At 33.9% G+C, this 25265-nt stretch overlaps 1 protein-coding gene across 1 annotated transcript in view; it reads right to left on the bottom strand.

Moving 5' to 3' along the window:
* The window catches only part of LOC140451455 (C-type lectin mosGCTL-7-like), a 30158-nt gene extending 15054 nt beyond the window's left edge, over positions 1–15104 (bottom strand). Inside the window, exons 1-2 of the mRNA XM_072545268.1 lie at positions 14982–15104; positions 1412–1509 (exon numbers count right to left, since the gene is read on the bottom strand). Coding sequence (XP_072401369.1) covers positions 1412–1509; positions 14982–15057 — 174 coding nt within the window. The 5' untranslated portion in view covers positions 15058–15104. The remainder of the gene's footprint in view (positions 1–1411; positions 1510–14981) is intronic.
* Positions 15105–25265: the final 10161 nt, after the last annotated feature.

Genomic DNA, 25265 nt, shown 5'->3' with positions numbered 1-25265 from the left:
AATACCAACAACAGAGAATCAAAGCCAATCAGTATTGAACGAGGCGTAAGACAAGGCTGTATACTATCTCCCACCCTCTTTAACGTGTATTCTGAGAATCTATTTAGGGAAGCTTTAAAAGATCAAAAAGGAATTATCATAGGAGGAGAAATAATTAACAATATACGGTACGCCGACGACACTGTGATTCTAGCTGAAAACATCGACGATCTGCAGGAGCTAATCAATAGAGTTGACATGGAATGCACAAATTGGGGACTGTCGATAAATATCGATAAAACTAAATACATGGTGAGCAGTAAAGTGGATATCGGCGCAACCCAACTGATATTAAACCAACAACCGCTGCAGAGAGTTCAGAGATTCAAATACCTTGGATGTTGGATTACTCAAAATCTAGATCAATCCTTCGAAATTCGATGTAGAATTGAACAGGCAAGAAACTCATTTCAAAAATTCAAGCCTCTATTATCCAATAACTCATTAAATTTGGAAATCCGTGAAAAGTTTACAAGATGTTACGTGTGGTCTGTACTTTTGTATGGATGTGAAACTTGGACTTTAAACGCTGATATCATGAATAAAATCGAGGCGTTTGAGATGTGGTTGTATCGAAGGATACTAAAAATTCCATGGACTAGCAGAACTAGAAACGAAGAAGTTCTTCGAAGAATGGGACATCAACGAACTCTATTAAATATTATTAAGAGGCGTAAACTAGAATATCTTGGACATATAATCAGAGGACCAAGATATGAGTTCCTTCGGCTAATTCTCAACGGTAAAATCGAAGGAAAGAAATGGATAGGACGGAAGAAACTCTCTTGGTTGAGGAATTTGCGGCAGTGGACAGGTTTGACAGCGGACCAATTGCTACACGTAGCGCAAGACCGAGATCAGTATAAAAATATTATAAGCATGGTAGTCGCCGACGTTCCGTAGGGATATGGCACTCTAAGAAGAGAAGAAGAATTTATTGGTTATAAGTATTTAAACAATTGAATTGCCTGCCCTAAAATTCGGATTACCATGTTGAGGATTATGGTTCATTAGATCAAAATACATAAAAATCGGTTGTTAAATCTTATCGACCTTAATCGGTAACGACATCCCCTTTTACCCCTAGACTATAATATTTTACATTATCAACTATCTTGTATATTAGTGTCTAGAAATCTTCCAGATTTTGTGCCAAAAAAAAAACAGTAAATAAATCATAAGAATCTAAAGACTATCAATGTTGATTGCTCCTATTTAATTTCTTTGTGTTCCAATAAAATATGCATACCCTTTTTTTACGCAAAATCTTTTCATTTTCCCTGTACTATTATATACACAGATCGGGTAATATTTTAAATACTAGAATTTTGGAAGCTCGTTTCAACAACTTAGTCCACCAGAAAATGATTACCTTATGTTTATGTCCAAAGTAATATAAAGTGTATTGTTGTGGAGGCGAAGGTAGGGATGGATGTGAAGCTGAAGCTGAAGCTCGTGATAGACTTCTACCTAAAATTTTAAACATTCTAATTTATCTATTATTGATCAAGCAATAAAAAATAAGTTAAATGATGAAATTTTTTAATCTAAATTTCCTGTTTAAATCTGGTTTCATAGATGAAATTAATTGAAATTGAATTAATCTGGCGATCTGAGAATATTTTGTAGGTTTCGACTCAAAAGATTCTTTTATCTTTTGTTGTTAAAGTGGGGACAGTCTATAATAATATGTTTAAAAGCTAGAATATTACCACAGTGTGTACATGTAGGTAACTCTTGCAAAGTCATTAAATGTGATGTTAGTTTTGTATGGCCGATTCTAAGTCGGCGAATTAAGATTTTGTTTTTTCGTGTCATGGAAGGAAGCTCAAGCTTTTTAATGCTGGAATGGATATTATCAAGCCTGGAAATGATTTTATTCCAGTGATCTTACCAAGACAATTTTTCTTCTTCTTCTTCTTCACTGGCTTTATAACTCGGGTGAGTCTTCGCCGCATCCACTATCGCCCTCCATGCTCTACGATCTTGCGCTTCCATTTCCCATTGTTGTACCCAATTCTAGATAAATCGGCTTCAACATCATCCTTCCATCTTTTTCTCGGTCGGCCTACTGATCTTCCACCATCTAGTCTTTTAAAAAACACTGTCTTTAACACTCTGTCATCCTCTGATCGTACCACGTGACTTGCCCATCTTATTCGGTTTGACTTGATATGTCTAACTATGTTTTCAGTTCCATATAGAGTCACCAATTCAGCATTGCGGTGTCTTCTCCAATTCCCTGAATTTATCTCTTTGAGGGCCAAATATTATTCTGAGAACCTTTCTTTTAAATCAAGACATTTGGATGATATTTTTAAAATACGACTGTTAATCTGTATGTAGTTGTATGTTTTTAGTCTCCATATTAGAAGACGTGGCTTGTTTTGCAAAGAGGTTGGCTAGTTCGTCACCAGAGATTCCTACATGAGACGGAATTCAGATCATGGTTATGGATACTCCCATTAAGATTAAACTATCGAAAGAGTTTTGAATAGCTTAAACCAAAGGATGTACCGTGTGCATACTTTTGAGAGATTAGATAGACGCTAAAGAGTCTGTACATATTGCTATTTTTTTATATTCTGGTGATAGTAAGTTTGTAGCTTGGAGAATAGAGAATAATTCAGCAGTATGTATGCAGCAGAAGAGTGGAAGATTACAAAATATTATTAAATCTGTGTTTGGAGTTACAGCACATCCAACAGCTATAGGACTCTAAGAAATATCTGTGTATAAAATTAGGTCAAATCTGTTGTTAGCAATTAATTCTTTAAAGTTTTGTCTTGGAAATTGTGGATTTGTCTGATACTTATCATAATTAGTTAAGAGATTAAAATCAGCTATCAATTTATTCAGGGGTTTAAGTGATATTAATATTGGAGTTTTGGCTGAAAGATCGATATTATTCAGGTATGATGAGAGATACTGTGGCATAGATTGTTTAATAGGAGTAGTAGAAGTTAAATAGGAGAAGGGGAGTTTAAAAGGTCATTACTTAATAAATTATAAGCTGGGTTTTCGGTATTAGCTGAGATTCGAGACGAATATTTTTAAAGGAGTTGCCGGCGACGTAGCTAGAGGGGAAGTTCATTGGGTTATCAGTATAAACTCTCTCTGGGGCTCGACCTGAAGGCTCCAAGGGCCTTAAAAATTTTTAAATCTGATGGGCTAGCTGACATATAAATCAAACTGAAGTAGTCTATTTTAGAACAAATAAGACATCTATAAATCTGAAGCAGGGAAGTTTCGTCTGCACCCCAATGATTATTAGTCAGAGTTTTTAGTCTCTTTTAGTCTGTTAAGATTTGTCATGCACTTAGTTTTAAAATGTTTTAAATGGCATTTCCTAATAAGTTTACTGTCGAATGTGAGTCCTAAAATCTTTACTTCAGGTAGACAATTACCATTTATAGTAATTTTAGGATTTATAGTACTGGCTGTCCTGCAAGAAAACGTCATGGTTTTTGTCTTTTTAACAAAAAAGTTAAATCCACTTACCGAAGTCCATTCAAGCAATTGGTCAGTAGCATTCTGAAGCAGTTTGCAAGTGACAAAAGTGTCTTTGCCTCGACAGAAAATTATTAAATCATCTGCGTAAAGTGCAAACTAGACTGGTAACTCAATTTTTTTACATATATCGTTTAACAAATAAAATGAGTGTAGGACTCAATACCGATCCTTGGGGAACGCCATCAGTTTGTTTGAAAGTCCTAGAGATTTTACCATCTTTCAAGGTTCTATGTGTTAGAAATTGATAAATAAATGAAAATATATTTCCCGAAATACTGTTTTCCTCGAGTTATCCTTTAATAAGAGGTCTATAGAGAGTATCTAATACTTTTTCGATATCAAACAAAACAGCTAATACGTCTTGTATGCACTGAAAAACATTAATGATTGATGTTTGAAGAATTGCTAGATTATCTGCTGTACTTCAATGTGATCTAAAACCCGATTGTGCCAAATTTATTATTTTATATTTTTTCACGAACCACAGGAGTCTTTTATCGATCATTTTCTCCATAAGTTTGCACATTGTACATGTGAAAGAAATTGGTCTGTAGGAATTTTGATCAGTTGAAGGTTTGCCTTGTTTTTGAACAGGAATATTTATGGATTTCTGCCAAAAATTTGGAAATGATTTGTTGGTCCATATGAAATTGTAAATTTCAAGCAGTTTAGCTAGACTAGGCCTTAAAAGATTTTTAATAAAGATAAAGGGAATTTTATCTGGATCTGCAGCTTTTGCAACAGCTGAATTTTTGCATCGGTACAATTTGTCAATTATACAATATGTCAATATTACAAATCTTGTAATGTAACTTCAGTTTATCTGATCCAATTTCTCTAAATATGCCGTTTTAAAATTATTTATTAGTACGTCTAATGGATTAATAGTGTGATTACTAGTTGTTTAAAGTCACAAATTCATGTCTGTTCTACAGGGTGAGTCATAACTATTGGGACATAGACTAACGACAGATTAATTACTATTTAAATGGGAATAAGCCACAATTAAAGGTTAAAATACGTTTATTGACGTTTCAATTTCCACTTCGGAAATCGTTCTCAAAATACAAACATTAGTAAATTAAACAAATTTTGTTTTTTGTTACTTAGTGAAAAATTCTTCTAATAATTTAATTTTATCTGACTCATCTATATTGACAATTCAGACATACATTATACATTTTAAAGTCGACGACTTTAAAATGATATTGCCAATATTTTTAAGTTGCGTTCCTGGGACGACTTTACTTATAAGATTCGATTACATGAAATCAACTTTAACTTGAGAATATCCGTCAGAAAAGATCATAACATGTAATTCGTCTTTAAAAAGACAAATACATGCCATGATGACAGTAAAATTCTCCTGTTAGTGATTCCATAGTAAATTATGAGGGAAAAACCAGGAAAAAACCTCATAATACTATCCCGACATGGTAAGTATTTGATCGTGCATTTAGTTTACCTTCAATAAACACCAAATTCCGATTTTATATGTTTGTTATTTAAAAAACATAAATGATGTATTCTCTATATGTTACTGACTTATCAATACTGGTATTTTCCTTTTAATAACTTCCTCTTTCAATATGGGTAACCAGATCCTACTACATTCTGCCGAGGAATTCGCGACACAATTGGTCTCATTTAGCATAATTAGAGCCGCTTCTTTGATTTTTCTCTTTTTACCATCCGTTTCTTTTAGGACTATATTTGAATCATTCCATTGAACCCTATGTTCATTATCCCATGCGTGTTTACATATTTGAGATCTATCAAATTCTCTATTTTTAATATAGGATTGATGTTCACTTATTCTAACATTAATGGTCTTGATGTTTCACCTAAATAAAACTGATCGCATTCACAAGGTATTTTATAAATGCAATTCTTTGTCCTTTCTTGTTCATTATTACGTTTGGTTTTGGACAAAATAGATCTCAATGTGTTTGTTGTTTTGAATGTTGTTTATTTTATTTCCTATCCTTTTAAGCTTTTCCGAGAATCCTTTTATGTATGGTATTGTTATTTTCCTTGTATTATTCCTTTCATATGCTGTAGGATCTCATTCTAAGTTGGTTTGTTCTATTCGTTCGATTGTTGAAAATTCCTTATTTATAAACGATAAAGGATAATCATTTTTTAATAAAACAGATGTTAACAAATGTTTTTCCTCCAATAACGAATTTTCGTTAGAACAAGTAATTTTGGCTCTATCTTATAAGGATTTAATAATTCCCTATTTAATATTAATATTAATATTAAAAAAGGAATTATTAATATTAATTATTAAAAGAGATAAGGACCTACTTTTTCACCACCTGATATATACTTCGAAAACTACTTCACCATAGGGAATATATTATTATGAATCTAGGGCTGATACTTTCGATAAATATTAACATCTGTAGTTAATTTGGATACAATTTGAAAATATTGTGAAAAACCTCTTATTCTTCCAATAGATTTGATTATTCAGTCACTATTACCATTCTTTGTGTTGTAAAATGGTTAATTGTTTTATAAAGTTGTAATATCAATTGTTCTAATAACTTTTGTTTCTTTTTTCAGGTACGTTAAAAATGGATCTAATTCGTAAGTTTAAATTGTTAATTAATTAAACAAAACATTTTATTAACAATGTTATGACCTCCAAAGTCTTTACGTATTGAAAAAATAACGATCCTGAAGGTTTTGTAGCTGTATATTGTATCAATAACACGAAGTTCTTTCACCTATATTTCCCTTATAAATATCTTCTTGCAAAATCTTTAAGAATATAGTCATTTTTTTTAAGAAATAAACAACTCTTAAGCTAGCGTAAATAAATGTATACAAAAAGACACTCGAAAATCACCAGCCGGACTTACAGTAAATATGATAGATTATGACTAGACTTCGGCAAATATGCAAATAAAAATGTAGAAAATATGCGCATAAATATGCACGTGTTTACCCGAAAATATGCAAATAGTTTACAAAATATGCATACAAATAAATAAAAAAATCGTAAAATAGTAACAATTTTATTTAAAAAAAAAAGTGTACATAACTAAATATTTCCTACTATTCATTAAGATTTACATTTATTTTAAGTAACTACATCATTTTTAAGTATGAATAAACTTATTTAGAATTATGGTTACAATAAATGACCAAGTGGTGTTCAAAATTTTCTAACAAAAACTTGTGGCTTCTGTCTGAGTACATATATTTATATATGGAAAAACTTCGTTCAACATCAACTGATGTAACGGGAGCATTTTTCAAACTAACCAAAACATTTGGTTCTAAATTAATTGCTTCCGAAATATTTCCAGCTAGAACACTGACTACTTCAGAAAGAATATGGTAACCTTTATTTTTTTCCATAGTAGCTTCAAATTTTTTTAAAATATCTTTTCCAATATTACCTTTCCCAATATTATTAATTTTTTTAATGCTGTACTTTCGAACAATGACAGTTTTGGTGATTCTAACTGAGTAATTGTTTTTTGAACAAAACTAAAATTTGATTTTATAAATGAAAGTTCTTGTTGAAGCAAGTTACTCTGAAAAGTTTGTTTAGAATCCAAAAGAGATTGGGAACTTTCATCTGTTAACGTATCAATTATGTTCTTTATTTTAACAAAATGATCTGCATAAAAATTAGCTGCTTCTAACCATGTTCCCCATCGCGTTGAAATAGGTTGTGGTGGAAGAGGAATGTTAGGTAGCATTTCTTTATAAAGTTGAATTCTTATAGGAGATTTAAGAAATACTTTTTTGACACTGGATATCCTGGTATTTACAAGAGGAAACATTTTTCGTATTTTCTCTGCAACTCTGTTTAATCCATGCGCTACACAAGTAACATGTATTAAATCTGGGAAAAATATTTTTAAATTTTGTCCTGCTTTCACCATATAAGGAGCAGCATCCGATAAAATAAGCAGTAATTTATTAGAAGGAATAGTTGTCGGAAGAAAAAAAGTTGCTAATGTTTCTTGTATAAAACGCGAAATTGTTAAAGCATTTGTTTTCTCAAGTTGCTGGCATGAAATAAGATGAGATTTTGGAATGGTATCTTCTTTAAGAACACCAATCAATAAATGAGCAATATACTTTCCTGAGGAATCAGTGGTTTCGTCTACAGATATGTAAAAATAATTATCTGCAATTTCTTCCTTAATATTAATTAACACCGACGAGTATAGCCCGTTCACATTATTTCTTCTTAGAGACCGATCACTTGGAACATTAAGTTTACAATATTTTTTTAGAAACGAACTAAAATTTATATTTGCTAATTTTGAAAGCGGTTTGTTTGCAGACACTAATGCGCGACACGACAAGTCTTCATTAAAAGTTTCTTGCTCATCTAATTTTTTTGAAGTAGATTGGAAACATTTAGCCATTGAAGTTTGATGTTTTCCTCCTATTTTTCCTTTTTTTTGCAATGTGTGAAGCAGTTCTCACATGTTGGTCTATCTGAAATTTCTTCTCACATGCTAGCTATAAATAAAAATAAAAACCTTTATTTTAACCCAACCTTTAAAATATAAAAATATACAAGGTGTTTTTGGTTAATCAAATAACTGGTTTGGAAAAAAAAACACTCGCTAAGTGTTTTAAATACAGTATTAATCCACAAATTAGTTTTTGTTACTAACCATTAGTACATCATGTAACTTATTTTAAAATTCAACAAAAGTTTTTTTTTTGTTAATTCAATTACAATAAAAATAATTGTGTTTTAGAATAGCTGACTTCATAAAAAAAGTAAAGGTGAAAAATTTTTCTAAATACACACCATTGTATTGTACCATGGACAATTTTTTCTCACTAAAGGAAGCTATTTTTCATTTAAAAACAACCTACGAGTACTAAATTTCAAGTAAATACGTTTATTGGTTTTAAAGTTATTGTTGTTATTAACTAAAAGAATTTAATTTTTTTTAATTTTAACACCCTGTATCTCGAAAAGTAAATAAGTTTAACCCCTCATTAACTATATCGTTTTGTTCAATTTTTCGAGAAGTATCTACAGTCAAACGTTGTAAGTGTCATTTGGAAACACCCTGTATGTATGAAATATTAGATATTTAATAGAAAATATTAGATACTTACAATTTTGCCACAGACTGAACAGTAGATTTTTCCCATATCCATAGACAGCTCTTTATAAGGTTTAATCCAAGTTGAAGCACTGGTTGTTTTAGGCATTATAAAATCACAATCTTCCTTTTTGTTACGCACAACGAGTGTTTACGCTTTGAATATCAAAACAAAAATGATTACAAATCTGAGCATCAAATTAGAAATGTTTAGGTACCTAATTCAATAAACTGGGAGATTTTGGAAAATCCCTAAATTAGGAACAAAACTATTAGCCGTTTACCTGCTGTTAAGATACAATAAATTGTAGATAGATTTGGGGATTAGATCATAAAATGCAAATGAGCGAACCCTTAGCGATTATCCAATAACTGAATGCCTCAGTGACCGAGACTTTCTAAGAATGTTGAGGGCTACTTAAATTGATCTTCTTTGAAATTGTAAATGTTTTGTACCTGTAGAGATTACGTACTTAGATCATTTCTTGATTAAAATGACTACAAAATTTTATACAAGAATTGAAATAAATTGGTATGTTTAAAAATTTTCAAATACAGTATAAAAATCTGAACTTTTGTGCACTTTATGCAAACTTTTATACAAATATACCAAAATATGAAATATTTGCATAAAATATGTACAATATGCAAAATATGCAATATGCATATTTGCCGAAGTCTAATTATGACTTAAGAATTTAATCTAATATACTAAATATCCGCACAAGGAGAGGAACAAATGCGGATTCTCGTCACTAATGTGTAGTAGACTAGAAAATAGAGTAAAGGCCAGAATTTTAAGGACAGAAAAAAAAGGTTCTTAAGATGAACGATACAATGTAGAAGTACTCGAAGACACTCTTATAAAAATCAAGACATAAAAAAAATGGTCGGTAGTCACATTTCTTCATGATGTTTCCAGTCCATTTGCCATCTTTAAAATAACTCGCTTGCTTGGTTACGTTTACGTTGGTCTCCGGTTTAACCACTATATATCTTTGGCAATTGTACACATATGAAGTTTGACCGTCGCATGCTGCCCTTATCTTTATCTTGTACCTACTTCCCTAGATTTAAAGGTATTTTCTTCTTCTTAACATGCCATACACCAAAGTGCGTAGGCGACTATCTCATTACTAGAATTCTGTTCTTGGCGGCGTGACACAGCTCGCCTGTATTATGTATTCCTGTCCATTCTTTAATATTCCTTAACCAGGATAATTGTTTGCGGCCGGCTCCTCTCCTACCTTCGATCTTCCCTTGTAGGATTAACTGTGGTATTTCATATTTTGCTCCTCTCAATATGTGCCCAAGGTAACCAATCTTGCGTTTTTTAATTAATTCAAAGAGTTTTCTTTCCACGCCGGCTCTCTTAAGGACGTCATCGTTTCGAACTCTATCCACCCAAGGTATGCGCATCATTTTTCTCAATGACCACATTTCAAATGCTTCAAGTTTGTTGATAGATGTTTTTTTCAAAGTCCACGTTTCCATGCCATAAAGCAAGATGGACCATATGTAGCACTTGACCATTCTGTAGCGTATTTTGAAATTTAGGTTTTGATTACATAGGAGCGGTCTGAATTTCACAAAAGCTTGTCTTGCCATTTGTATTCGGGTTTTTATCTCTTGTTGTGGATCCGATTGGTCATTGATTGTGGTGCCAAGGTATTTAAAAGTTTTCACGCGTTTTATGCGATCGTCACCTATGCATATTATCGGGTTTTCTGGAGGGTTTCTGCTAATGACCATATATTTCGTTTTCAAAATGTTGATTTTGAGGCCATATTTTTTACCTATGCTATTCACCCTATCAAGTAATAACTGCTGATCTTCCAAATTATCAGTTATAATCACTGTGTCGTTCGCATAGCGTAGGTTGCTAATTGGTATGCCGTTCACCTTAATGCCTAATTCCGTGTCTTCTAATGCTTCCGCAAATATATTTTCAACATATAAATTAAAAAGCATCGGAGAGAGTATGCAGCCTTGGCGGACACCTTTCCGGATTTCAAATTCATCCGTATATTGGTCTTGATCAATCCTCACCTTTGCCATTTGGTTCCAGTATAGATTCTGAATAATTCTGATCTCCTTCTGGTCCATGTTGGCCCTATGTAGTAGTTCCATCATGATATCATGTTTAACATTGTCAAATGCCTTCTCGTAGTCGATGAAGGTGAGGTAGACATCTTTTCGTTGATCTAAACAGTTTTGTATTAAGGTGTTCAAACATAAAATTGCCTCTCTTGTTCCTAGTCCTCCCTTAAAACCGAATTGTGTTGACCCGCTAAGTTCTTCTAGTACCTTGTACATTCTTGAGTGTAATATCCTAAGGAAGAGTTTCAGCAAGTGACTCATTAAACTGATTAAGCGGTGTTCATTGCATTTTGTGGCATTAGCTGTTTTTGGGATCATCACAAAGGATGACTGCAGCCATTCTCGCGGAATGTAACCAGTATCATAAATTCTATTGAACAGCTTTACCAAGATTTCGATATTCTCCTCGTCTAGTAGTTTTATTGCTTCTATATTAATTTCATCTGGACCTGTTGCTTTATGCATCTTTGTGGTTCTAACTGCATATTCTATTTCACTTCGCATTATTGATGGCCCTGATAAGTTTTCGGAAGGAAGTTTGCGCGTTGGTTGTGTTGGTCTTTCCTCATTAAAAAGTCTTTCTGCGTATTATTTCCACGCCATTGCTATCTCCTCTTCTGACTCTATGTATTCGTTTCTGTCGTTGCGTATTCTTGTTCTGTGGTGGCTTTTGTGTATATTCGATATTTCTTTGATCTTCTTATGTAGTCCAAAACTATCTCCTTTTTCCTGCAATTGTTCTATTTCGTTGCACCTTTCCACCATCCAACGTTCTTTTGCGTTCTTAATTTTCTGGCGAATTTCTTTGTGTATCTGTTTGTATTTGTCTTGATTACGTTGTTGTTTATGTTGCCTTCACTTTTCCATTAGATCCATAATTTCGTCCGTCATCCATTCGTTATGCTTTCTCTTTCTGATCTGTGTTTTAACTTCCCTGTTTACTGCCAGAATCGTTCCTTTAATATCATTGACCATCTCTTCGATATCATCATTTTGTTCTATTATTCGCATTCTTTCATTAATTTGATTTGCATAACTCTTCTTCAGATTTTCGTCTCTCATCAGTTCTCTTGTATTTATAGGCGTGCTGGTGTTTGTATTTGTTCTCTTAATTTTTGCTAGTTTTAACCTCACATCTGCTATTAGCGGATTATGATCGGATGCAATATCAGCACCTGGATATACTGCGATTCTTTTGATAGCGTTACGAAATCTTCTGTTTATTAAAACGTAGTCAATTTGGTTTCTAATTATTCGATTTGGACGGTCTCCTGGTGATTTCCAAGTATATAACTTACGAGGTGGGAGCTGAAACCATGTGTTCATGACGACAAAACCGTTCTCCTGGCAGAATTCACACAGCAGGTCGCCTCTTTCATTTCTAACTCCAAGGCCGTACTCTGCAATTATGTCTTCATATCTTCCTTAAAGGTGTATATTTCTTAAATGGACACCTACCACGAAAAGTAAGCAGGTGCTCATCGACGGTCAAATTTTCGAAGATATGTATGAACCTTGTAATGTAGATAACCATAATTTAAAAAAATTTCTAATCGGTGATAATTTATCTAAATCTGGACTTTTTCTTTCAGCTTGAGCATTATCAAACCGCATACATTGAGAAATTGTGGTAAATCTATTTCTGCACATAGTTTTATTGAATATTGTCTGTCCATCTTCTGTATTCCACAAATTAGTAATTCCTTGTTTATGGGATTAGTAAACCCTTGCTAATATATACAAGCCAATAAAACGTAGAAACACTTTAGCATCAATATTTTTTTATGATTATTCTTCTTTACTTTCTGCATTAGACCATTAAACTATGTGTTTTACAATATTATCTCTAAAAAATAAGCGAAAACTACTGAAAATTATGTAGACGTTTAGTTTAGAATGTGCTATAGGTCCTCCTTTTTGATGCAAAACATTTCGTTGTGCTTGGCGACCCGTTCTTTGTGTTTGTCGCTATCATTTTCTAAGTATATTTTTGGAGCTGCATTACAATACAAATATTTTTTATCTTGCCAATAAAAATATGAAGATAATCATGTAAAAATTATTTTGTTGGTCGACATTATTACTGGATATACATTTTGCGTCAGATGTATTTTCGGAGTAAGGAGTAACTAGGAAAAATACCGGACAGGAAGACAGAAATATGGAGATAAGTGATTCCCAGTAAAAAACAACTGTTTTCAAAACACTTTACTCTTCATCATCATCATCCAGCCCCATTCTCACATCCATTGTTGGATATAGGCCTCCTACAAACGTCTCCAGTTCTCTCTATCTCTAGCTGCTGCAATCCAGTTTGTTTCTATTCTCTTTAGGTCGTCGGTCCATCGGGTGGGTGGTCTGCCTCAACTTCGCTTGTCGGCTCTTGGTCTCCACTCCAGTAATCTCTTTGTTCATCTTCCGTCTTCCATTCTAGCAACATGTCCAGCCCACCTCCACTTTTGTTTATCGATTCGCACTATAATATCGTCTACGCCAGTTCGTCGGCATATCTCCTCATTTCTCACGCGATCTTTCAAGGTCAGGCCCAGCATTGATCTCTCCAGTTTTTTGGCAGTAGCTTTCGTTAAAGTTAGGGTTTCTGCTCCGTAGGTCAAGACTGGTAAGATGCATTGACTAAATGCCTTCGTTTTCAGGTGAATTGGGGTATTTGTTTTAAAAATGTCTCTCATCCTCCAATATGCCGCCCATCCCAACGTGATTCGTCTATTTAGCTCGCAGGTTTGGTTGTCTCTGGTTATTCTAATTTCATGACCCAAGTATGTGTATTTATCGATTAATTCTACCTTGTTGTTATTGATCTGTATCTCTTCGCTGGGAACCATATTGGTCATCATTTTGGTTTTTCTCCAGCCCAGTTTCTTGTAGTATGTCATTCAGTTCTTGGAGCATGTCTTTGATCTCTCCCAGATTATCTGACAGAAGCACGATATCGTCCGCAAAACGTAGATGGTTTAAACCATCTACTTCACTCTTAAGAAACGTTTAAGCATTAGGAAAATAAAAAAAATAAACAATTGAAATGGAAAAGATATGCCAAAATGGTATGTAATGGGAGTCACTGCCATTGTATTATGTGTGACTTTCTAATTCTTTAATGTGCCCCACTAAACATAGAAAACAACATAGGAAAAGTCATTTTTTTAGAATATTAAGTAAATTTATTGGTGTATATTAAAAGAAAAAATTTTTATTGTTCATAGGATACCAGTAGAATCATCATATCTTCATGATTTGTTTGTCTCATATTATCGTCTTATCTCTTATTGGAAAACTCCTGGTTATTGAGATGTCATGAGAAAAATTTATTTTCCTGAAGTACATGTTTAATGTTTTGACTAGGAACGTACAAATTCTTGCATATTATGATATCAACGCTAAATATACGAGTTATGCATTTGATCCTTTGTTATGTTCATAACCAATTATTTATGAATGTTTGTATTTTTGAATACCGAAGTGGAAATTGAAACTTCAGTAAACTTACTTTAACTTTTAATTGTGGCCTATTCTCATTAAAATAGTATCTACTTTAAAATGCCACAAGAAAAAAGTTTCAGAATAATATTAAGAAACCGTTATGGGACCAGTTTTATTCAAAATTTTTGGAGATTAGGGATTCTTTAAACAAAAAACTAACCCATTGTCAAAATTCATTCCAATTTTTACGAAGGTGTAGAGACAAGAATATAATTACTATTTAAATGGGAATAAGCCACAATTAAAGGTTAAAGTACGTTTATTAACGTTTCAACTTCCACTTCGGAAATCGTTCTCAAAATACAAACATTAGTAAATTAAACAAATTTTGTTTTTTTGTTACTTAGTGAAAAATTCTTCTCATTGAATTTTATCTGACTCATCTATATTGACAATACAGACATACATTATACATTTTAAAGTAGAAGACTTTAAAATGATATTTTATCATTTTAAATCTATCAAATCGACATTAAATCCAACGGAGAATTTAATGCTGTCAAAGGGTCTAAATTTTGCTGTCACTTATTCATCTATTCCAAAATTAGACACAATTATTTATGACAAAAATATACAAATTTTTTTTTGATAAAAAAATGTTTTAAAAGAAATGTAAATGTAACAACAAAAAAACATGGAAACACAAAACAAATTAAATTTAAATAACGTACATACATGGACTCAAAATAAAAATCATTGAATATTTTAAAACAATTTATAATTTTTAATACATACCCCTATAATCTAGCTGGGCATTATCCATCTGAACATTGAATAATACAAACAATACTACTAGAATTTGCGTTTTCATGTTGGTTGGTCCTAATCGCAAACGATATACAACTACAAATTTTGTGTATGTCCATCGGTCATATATTTATAGTCCCGCTTAAACAACCATAACGTTTTTAGTATACAGGAAGATTTGATGTTTACATAGTTAACATAGTTGGGAGAAAATATATAATACTGTATGATATTAATGTTTTTATAATTATTAGAGAGCGATAAGTCTTTTCTCCTATGTTTAAAAATGGTTTATCAAAATCATCACAATACGATTAGAAGAAAAATCAGTCTAAGGAACACGTTTGGTTTAGGAGAGACAATGGAATAAACTACTACCTACAATCACTAATAACACTAATCCCATAGACAGAGTGGATGAGCCCCGTTTTTCAGTGCGTCAGCCCGTTCGTTACGCTACTCATACCTAAATAACCCTTTTGGATAGCTCAACATTAGCAAGTGCTCTCTTGCACTCAATAACTAGCTTATAGCTGACTTTGAGCGCTTTCGAAGCCCATAGCGCTACTTAACTATCAAAGCAGATAGAGACGGTCCGCTCTAAGTGTAAAAAATCGATGGATAAATATAGTTCGAATGCTCTTATCTCCAACTTCTCGTTCGATGATGTGAAATAATTGCTGAAGTCGTGGACTAAAAAATGTTTTTTGTTGGTAGCTAATAAGTACACTTGACAGAACTTCAAACAATGACTTTTGTATGATGTGAACATTCTAATTAGACTACGTACTAAGCAAATAATCAACCAATTTAATTAAACCCAGCCTGTGAGACATCTTCATCCCTAAGAATTACGTTCGGGTGAAACAATTCATTGAAGCGAGGTGTATTAACTCGAGTTAAAAACAGCAGTCACTCCACCGCACTCCAATGCTCCAGACCATCCCTTTCACCCTATAGTACTCCGATGCGCGATAGGGGCACAACTATCAGCCAAATGATCTTTATGTAGGATTCCTGTGTAACAGAGCCCAACATGGTTTTTGTGTTTTATATATTTTTTTTGGTTGACGTTTTTATATTTTTGTTATTTTTTTTTGGTAGGATGTCTATGTGAGGGTCCTATTGGTGTTATGTTGGTCCTCTACCCTTGGGCCCACACAGTGCGACGATTTGCAGTATTTATCGAATTTTTAGATCTACGAACTATCCTCTGTTGGTTTATTTATTTTTCTCTCTGGGGTTTTGTTTTTCTCTTTTTTGATTTTATTTATTTGTTTACTTGTTTTGATTTTCTCTCTTGTATTTATTTTGTTTTCTCTCACCTCTCTTTAATTTGTTTGACTTAGCTTTTATTTGGTTCCTTTATTTATTCCACTATTTGTTGTTTAGACCTCTTGTGTTTTCAACGGTGTAAAACGTCATCTCATGATCTCTCACAGTATGGGACTAGGATGATTTTCCAGTTTTGCGAATTTAATCCTGGCTCCATCCTTCATTATTTTAGTCACCCTGACCTGTTGTAGATCCATGTATATGAAACGTTCTGCTACATATATGTGAATGTTGACAGCTTCTCTTTAGCAACTGTTGTGAATTGCTTGAATCCTCTTCTTTGTAGTATTACCGGGGTCTTTCCATGCGAGAGATGCATATGTAAGTATTGGAAGAATAATACTGTTTATTATTATCATCTTGGTTTTTATCCTTAATTTGTTTTTTCTGCCTGTGAGTCCTCTAATGGATGCTTTAACCATGTTGACTTTTTGCACTGTGGCGTCTACGTGCTCTTTAAATGTCAGTCCTTTATTCATGATGACTCCCATGTATTTGGCCTCGCTTTTTTACTCGATGGGATTGATTTGTCAAGTAAGTTGTTCGTCTAGTTGCTGATGTTTCTTTTTAAATAGCACCGCTTGCGTTTTGTCGGAGTTTATGGCGATTTTCCATCTAATACTCCACTCCTCGATTTTGTCCAATGCGGTTTGCAGGCTGTCTACATTTTGGGGCTTGGCCGCTATTGCAGTGTCGTCTGCATAAAGGCTTAGTGGTGTTATGAGAACGTGTGCGCTAATATTGAGTAAAGCAGCGGTGGCAGCTTCCTGTGGCAGTCCAGCCTCCGGGGTTCCGAGTTTGGACAGGACTTGCCCTATCCGGACTTTGAAGCTCCAGTTGCTTAAGTAGAAAGAGATTAGTCTGATCATTGTTCCGCTGTAGCCACATTGTCCCAAACTACGTGCTAAAAAGTGTTTAACCCCAATTTATATTCTTACAAATAAAGCGACAAGTCATCACAAAGTACATTGCCTTGTACTTTGTAATTTGCAACTTTGTACTTTGTACAAGTATTCTCCGGACTAGGAAGTTTTGCAATAATTTAACAAGTTATCGGATTCTACCAGAAGATAAATATCGTAATAATTAATGTAATTACTATTTTAATGGAAATAAGCCACAATTAAATTTTAAAGTAAGTTTATTGACGTTTCAATGTCCACTTCAAAAATCATTACAAGCATTAATTTTTGTTCACAGAAAGCCACAAGTCTCTTTAAGAATAACTCTCTCCGCCTGTGTCTACAATGGCCGGTAAACATGCTGACCACCAGAGAGCTTTCTGCGGTCTAGAAGGAGAAGTCTATCTATGAAGGAGTATCTATGACTTTTGAATACCTTCACAACTGGCCAAAGAATCCCGAAACTTCCGCAAAAGAAGCTCTCTGAGACTACCCCGACCAGTACTGATAGGCACTCCAATTAGGGGTTCGTGTCCCACCGGCAGAGTACATGAGCCCTGTCGTGCCAGTACGTCAGGTCGTTCGTTCCCTTCTACGCCTGTGTGTCCCGGTACCCCCACCAGGTTAACCTTATGGCCGAACATCAGCAAGTGCTCTCTTGCAATCAAGAACCAGCTTGGAGCTGACTTTGGGCGCTTTCAGAGCCCTTAGCGCTGCTTAACTGTCAGAGCAGTTATAGCAAGCCCTATGTATCAGCTCCTGAGCACATACCAGGATTGCAAAGATCTCGTTCTGAATGACTAGCTCCCATATATTCCGACACCTAGTTGCCTGTCTATTCTGGACTCATCAGTGAATCACGTAAGCCCGCTTCGATGGATTAGTGCAGGCTCTTGTTCTATCTACTCATCCCGGTTAGGAAATTGAACCAAAAAAAGGATGAAAACTTAAATTGGGGGGCCATGCTGTCCTGTACCATAGAGATCACAGGACAACAAACTAGGGCCTGTCTCCAGCTATTACAATGGCCCATTCGACAATTAATTCTTAATCAGTATCAAGAGCGGTTAAGACACTATGCTGCCATTATGGCTTCGTGCTTTACAATAAGATTTAGAGCAGGTAAATCGAGCAAAGCCTCAAGAGCCAGTATGGGAGTGGTCCTCATCACTCCTGAGATGCCAACATATTCCAACTGCTGGAGGTGAGTCAGCTGGGCCTTAGCTTATACCAGTCTAGCTCGATAAACTAAAAATATCTTTTCGGGCTTTTGCGATAAACGTTTCTCTGATGTACACCGCACTACCACTATTAAGTGTGTACAAAATATAGGGTTGGTATCTAAGGCCACCATTGTATCTATTAACTAATATCGTACAGGATGGAAAACATATACTTCGCATTAAGAGCCAAAGTTTTTTTAGTCGATTCAGCATATTTAATGTTTCTTTGTGCCACTATTACATGCGGATTATAACTGTTTTTAGGGATTTTAGGGATTTTAAGACAATTGCAACTGGTTTAAATATTGCTTTTTGCAAAATTAAACAAATAAAACATGGTTGATGTTTATTTTTAAATATTTGTTGAATCTCCCTATAGCATTTATTCATTATTTTTTTAACAAGCAATAAAATTATTTTACAATATGACAATAGACTACAGGGATTGTAATTAAAATAACATATTTTTTTGTTAATGAGGCTTTGATTTATAATTCGAAAATCGTTTTTAGAAAATAAAATTATATAAATTTTTGATCAATTGTTATTGTTAATTTCTAGTTAATGAAATCTTTGCAGTTTAAACTTCCCCAATCTTGAAGGTAACAACCACATATTACACTTCTGGGGCTAAAAATACTGAAAGATTTTAATATTGCCTAAATTTATATAAAATTTTGGTCAGTTTATGCTTGTTCACATTCTACTTTTTAAGTTGTTTGACTCTCCCTATTCTAGTTCATTATAAAAGTCTCTGTAATCAAGTCATCGCTCAATATAACTATGTAATCTGCGTATCTGATATTTATCAGTTTTCTATTAACTTTTCCATATTCCTCTTCCATATTCCAAGTTGTAACAGACACGTTTAAAGATTTTATTTAAATATAGATTAAACAACAGTGGGGACAGAACACAAAACAGTCTGACTCCTTTTATGATTTTGCATACTTCTGTCGACTTTCCATTAATACTAATGGTTAGGGTTTGACGCCAATATACTTTTTCAATGATCCTGACAACGCGTCAATTAACTCCTTTATTTTTAAATATTTTAATTAATATATTATGATGTACTGTATCAAATGCTTTTTATAGTCAACAAAAATTACAAAGCCATCTTAACGTCGGTCTCGATATTCCCGTAGCAAAACATTTAGTGCAAAAAGTGCTTTCCTAGTTTCCAATCCATATCTAAATCCAAACTGAACCAATATATTAATGTTTTTTTGTTAATTAGTTTTAAAATTTCTGCATCAACAGCTTTCCTGTTCTTTGCCAACTTTATAGTATGCAGTACTTCTATCTTTAGTGAATGTCTGTTGTTCTTCTGCTCTGATGCAATAAAACAGTATATTTATGTATGTATACTACATTGTTTGAATTTCTTTTTCATTAATCATCATTTTTAACGTCGAATTTACAACTATGAGGAGTTTTCTTATTATAGGGGCCAGCTATTCTTCTGCTTTTTTAAACATATCGAATGTGTTGTGTTTATATTCTGACTCTTCCATTTTAATTAATTTTATAATTTTATCCTCGATTCTTTATCTTTCGTTTGATTAATTTCTGCTTTTTCTTATTCCTTTCTGTTGTTTCTCTGCTGTCTTCTCTGTTCTATCAATTTCAACAATTTCTTTGGTTATCCATTGTTGTTTTTTTGTCTTTAATACTCTGTAGTACATTTATTTAGTATTGGTGAGCTATTATTTTTAATTATTTTTCGTATTTCTACACCATTGTTTTCATGTATTATTTTTCTAAGCTGACTACATAGATCTTCCTCTATTTGTTTTTGTTATCTTCTTCACTTTTGGTGTTTTAAAGCTTTTTGAAACGTTTTAAAGCTTGACTTTATTGTTAGCTATAAGAGTATTGTGTTATAAAACGATATTTGCACTAGGATATGTCGTTATTCTGTCGATAATATTTTTGGATCTCTATTTACTAGCATATAATCTAACAAATTTCTTATATGATGTGGATTATCTATTGGTCGTGGTATTAAAATTTAGACGAGAAGTTTGGATTATACGAATTTGTAAAAATTATTAAGTCAATATCGCAAACTAAATTTTTTGAAAAGCTAAGGTTAATTGCGTAAGTCAATAAGAAATTCAATAAATGCATTACTCAAAAATAATATAAAGATAATTTTTTTATGTAATACTACGTCTATATATACTATGCATATAATTCTTTAATTTTACAGCATAAAAGTAAATTAAAAATACAATTGTTATTTTTACTACCAAAATTATATACAGTAATAAACATTGTATTCCATTTATTATAGCTAACTTTCGTAGGACGGGACTCAAAATAATAATATTACAAAACAGACTGACCGAGATACAAGTGGACTAATGCCTTAAAAACGGTGATATTGGTACACTATATCTGTACCGTAGGGGTAAATGGTATTATGTCCATCTAGTGAACTTTTGAGATAATGAGTAAATAAGATAAAGTCCAAAAAATTATTGCAGTCATTCTTAATCTGAAGAAATATGAAATTATGTATATATATAATTATAACATTGTGTATTAATTAAACAATAGTGTCCTACTGTGATAAAAAATTTGTTTATATATTGGATAATATTGTAACTTATGGTCTTTTGCCTCAGCATTTACCAGCAGATAAAAAAGTGTAGAAAATAGTAAGTGCCTATGTAAGCGCACATAAAACACAAAGACTGATAAAAAACATATATATTCATCATCGCTATCATTTACATTTTGTCTGGTGACAACTAAATTTCGATAAAACTCATGAAACTGACTGCGGATCCATTGTAAAACTATTAGTAATTGATCATTTGAAATCGTAGGCTTCCACGGCCAGAGTCAGAATTATAGTTTATTCGTCTTCCGGGTTTGGACCGTGTCATTTGTGAGTGACCCAAAAGTGGGTTCATCTCAACGTTTCGCTACAATTGTATGTAGCTTCTTCAGGAGAACAAAAAAGAAAAACAAACAAAAGACAGGAAGATGGGTAGTTAGCAACGGTAACTCAGTTACTCAACGCAACCAGAGGCGAATACTAACTACCAAGATGGGCATTTGGTCACAGTAACTCAACTACTCAACGCAGCCAGAGGTGAAAACCAAATGCCAGGACAGGGATTCACGTCCAACAGCTCAGAACACTAACGCGTCGAGAGGCAGGGAGTGAATCCGACGATTACTCCGCTACCGCTCTATTTATAGTCGCGGTGACGACATGATTGGCCAGCGCGCGCCTCTTGACGTTCGCGCCACGGAGTGTGCCGATACGTCCCGACACGACAGGTCACCGCGACTATAAATAGAGCGGTAGCGGAGTAATCGTCGGATTCACTCCCTGCCTCTCGTCGCGTTAGTGTTCTGAGCTGTTGGACGTGAATCCCTGTCCTGGCATTTGGTTTTCACCTCTGGCTGCGTTGAGTAGTTGAGTTACTGTGACCAAATGCCCATCTTGGTAGTTAGTATTCGCCTCTGGTTGCGTTGAGTAACTGAGTTACCGTTACTAACTACCCATCTTCCTGTCTTTTGTTTCTTTTTCTTTTTTGTTCTCCTGAAGAAGCTACATACAATTGTAGCGAAACGTCGAGATGAACCCACTTTTGGGTCACTCACAAATGACACGGTCCAAACCCGGAAGACGAATAAACTATAATTGATCATTATTCTTTTGTGTTATACCTTTCGGTTTTTCATAACGTAGTGGTAACAGTTCTGAAAGATTGGTGGTAGTGGTATCTTCTAGCCACGTACAATTCTTTGAGTTTAATTTCTTTAAAAGTCTATAAAAAATTATAGCCGGTGTGTCTTTTTTTACACGGAATTATGGTTAAAATAAAAAATTTATCATTTTTAGTATTTTTAATATTGTTCTGAAGCTATTTTCTTGTGTCATGTTAAAGTAATTACTATTTAAATGGGAATAAGCCACAATTAAAGGTTAAAGTACGTTTTTTTTACACGGTGTGTCTTTTTTTACACGGAATTATGGTTAAAATAAAAAATTTATCATTTTTAATATTGTTCTGAAGCTATTTTCTTGTGTCATGTTAAAGTAATTACTATTTAAATGGGAATTAGCCACAATTAAAGGTTAAAGTACGTTTTTTGACGTTTCAATTTCCACTTCGGAAATCGTTCTCAAAATACAATTTATAGTCATCTAATTTTAAATTAGAGCAATTATTCAAAAGCCAAAAATAACTCATTTCCATAACATTGCGGTTTGACTGGGGCAATTATCTGACCAAATAACCAATTTTTTCACATTAGTTTGTGATAGAACTGTCATAGCCCATTTAGTCAATGCCGAGGCAATTTGTGGCCACCCCTTCCAGCTTAGTATTCGTCTCAGATAAAACAATACGATTTATTTTCTGAAGCATCGTATATTGTGAAATTTACAGTCTATAATTTAAGCTTGTAAAAACTTTGATTTTTTTTTAAACAAGAAGTAGGCAAGCATTTCTGTAATTCACACATTATAACTTTGGTTTTCCCAGCTGATTGTCTGCTTTCCTTTTCAACGTTTGCTTTCATTTTGTATCAATTCCCCGCATCTTGAAGATGTTGGTCATAATTTTGCTGTATTGGTATTATTACTTGTTTAAAACATTTTATTTCAACAAGTTTTTGTTAGAATCCTTTATAAAAGGTATATAAATTAAAAAACCCAAACGGGCTATGTCATGAAGACAAAACGTTTTCGAAATCCATATTCCATCATCAGTGTCTAGATGTACATGTTTTGAGCCAGGTGTACATGCTTTTCGTACAGAAGCAAATATTCTCTACGAAAGGCTGCAAGTTTACACAGTGGGCATAGTTGGTAAATATTAAGCTGGAATCACTCCAGTAAAATCAGCAATTGACCAGATTCATTCAATAAGACAGATTCTCGAGAAAACATTAGAATTCAATATTGAAACTCATTACCTATTCGTCGACTTCAAGGCCGCATACGACAGTGTCAAGAAAACAGTGCTATACCAATCAATGCATGTGTTTGGTATACCAGAGAAACTTATCCGACTAGCGAGAATGACAATGTCTAACTTAGAAGCCACTGTTAGAATACAGGGAGAGAATTCTAGATCCTTTAAGATAAAGGATGGACTCAGACAAGGGGATGCTCTGGCTTGCCTCCTATTTAATATTGCCTTAGAAAAGGCAGTCCGAGATACACGAATTAGGGATGGCGGTACTATTTACAATAGATCGATACAAGTCTTAGCATATGCTGATGACATTGACATAATAGGGCGTAGCAAGCGAAATGTTGAGCAATATCTCCTAGAATTGGAAACAGCGGCGAAACAGGTCGGTCTAGTCATCAACGTGACAAAACAAAGTACATGTTGGTTACAAAGGATCCGATAGCAAATTAGAAACGAGAGAAAGCCTTTGGAAGTCATACCTTTGGACGTGTTGACAACTTCACATACCTTGGGTCGCTATTGACTGCTATCAATAAAACAAGCGAAGAAATCAAAAGACGAATAAATCTTACAAATAGGGCATACTATGGACTCCAAAAGCATTTCCACTCAAGAAACATTCAAAGAAGAACTAAAATTATTATATACAAAACATTGCTGAGGCCGGTCCTCACATATGGAGCAGAAACATGGACTCTAACACAGAAAGATGAAAGACTTTTGGGAATATTTGAGCGTAAAATACTCCGCAAAATATTTGGAGCTATACACGACCAAGGGCAGTGGCGCAGAAGATATAATTTTGAATTGTATCAGCTCTTTGATGAGCCAGATGTCATAACGTTCATTAAAACACAGCGACTTAGATGGGCTGGACACATAATACGAATGCCAGAAAATACGATTGCTAAAAAGCTAACCACAGGAACACTTGTAGGAAGAAGAAGCAAAGGCCGACCGCGAATTAGGTGGTTAGATGGAGTTGAAACCGACTTACGGATATTAAAAATCAGAAGATGGCAACATGTTGCCAGGAACCGAACAGAATGGCAACGAATCTTAGAGCAGGCCAAGATCCACAGAGGATTGTCGAGCCAAAGATGATGATGATAGATAATATACATTTCTTCCAGTCGTCGGGTATTTTCTCTCCTTGTCATATGTCTTTGATGAGCGCGTGGATGTGACATGCTAGGTGGTCGCCACCTACTTTATACAATTCTGCTGGTCTTTTGTTGACTCCCGGGGCTTTATTGTTTTTCTAGGCCTTAACAGCTTCGAGAACTTTCTCTATAGTTGGAGCTTCTACTCCATTCTCTACTTCATTCTCTTTTACGGAGTTCGTACCCATTTAATCTTCTATGTCTACTAGTGTACCAAGTGGGGTCTGAAAATAATGCTTCCAGGTTTCCGTAACTTTCTGTTGTTCACTGATTATTTGCCCACTTTCATCTTTACATATACTTATTTAAGGTTTATACCCACTTTTCATCTTGTTTAGGTATTGGTATGCCCCTCTAATTTCGTTGTTTTTGAAATTTTCTTTCATTTTTTCTATTTGTTTATTTTCATAGGCTCTTTTTTTATTTCTACATATCTTGTCTGATTTCCGTCTTGCGACTTCAAATGATGTTCGTCTTTCCCGTGTTCTGCTTATTATATACATTTTGTGTGCTTCATTTCTCTCCTCTATTGCTTGTCTGCTTATCCACCACAAATGCAACTCCACATTCTTTGCTTCCTTGTTCCTTCCTACTATATAAAATTGTGTGCATTTTAGTGTCCTTGACACCTTATCCCAGCCATCTCTTCTTCTAAAGAGCAGTAATCGATAAGCTTATATCTTTTAAGTTCTAGAAGTGCGGT

The sequence above is a fragment of the Diabrotica undecimpunctata genome, chromosome 9 (genome assembly GCF_040954645.1).
Source record: "Diabrotica undecimpunctata isolate CICGRU chromosome 9, icDiaUnde3, whole genome shotgun sequence".
NCBI classification, from domain to species: Eukaryota; Metazoa; Arthropoda; class Insecta; order Coleoptera; family Chrysomelidae; genus Diabrotica; species Diabrotica undecimpunctata.
This window is presented reverse-complemented; position numbering and strand designations above follow the sequence as displayed.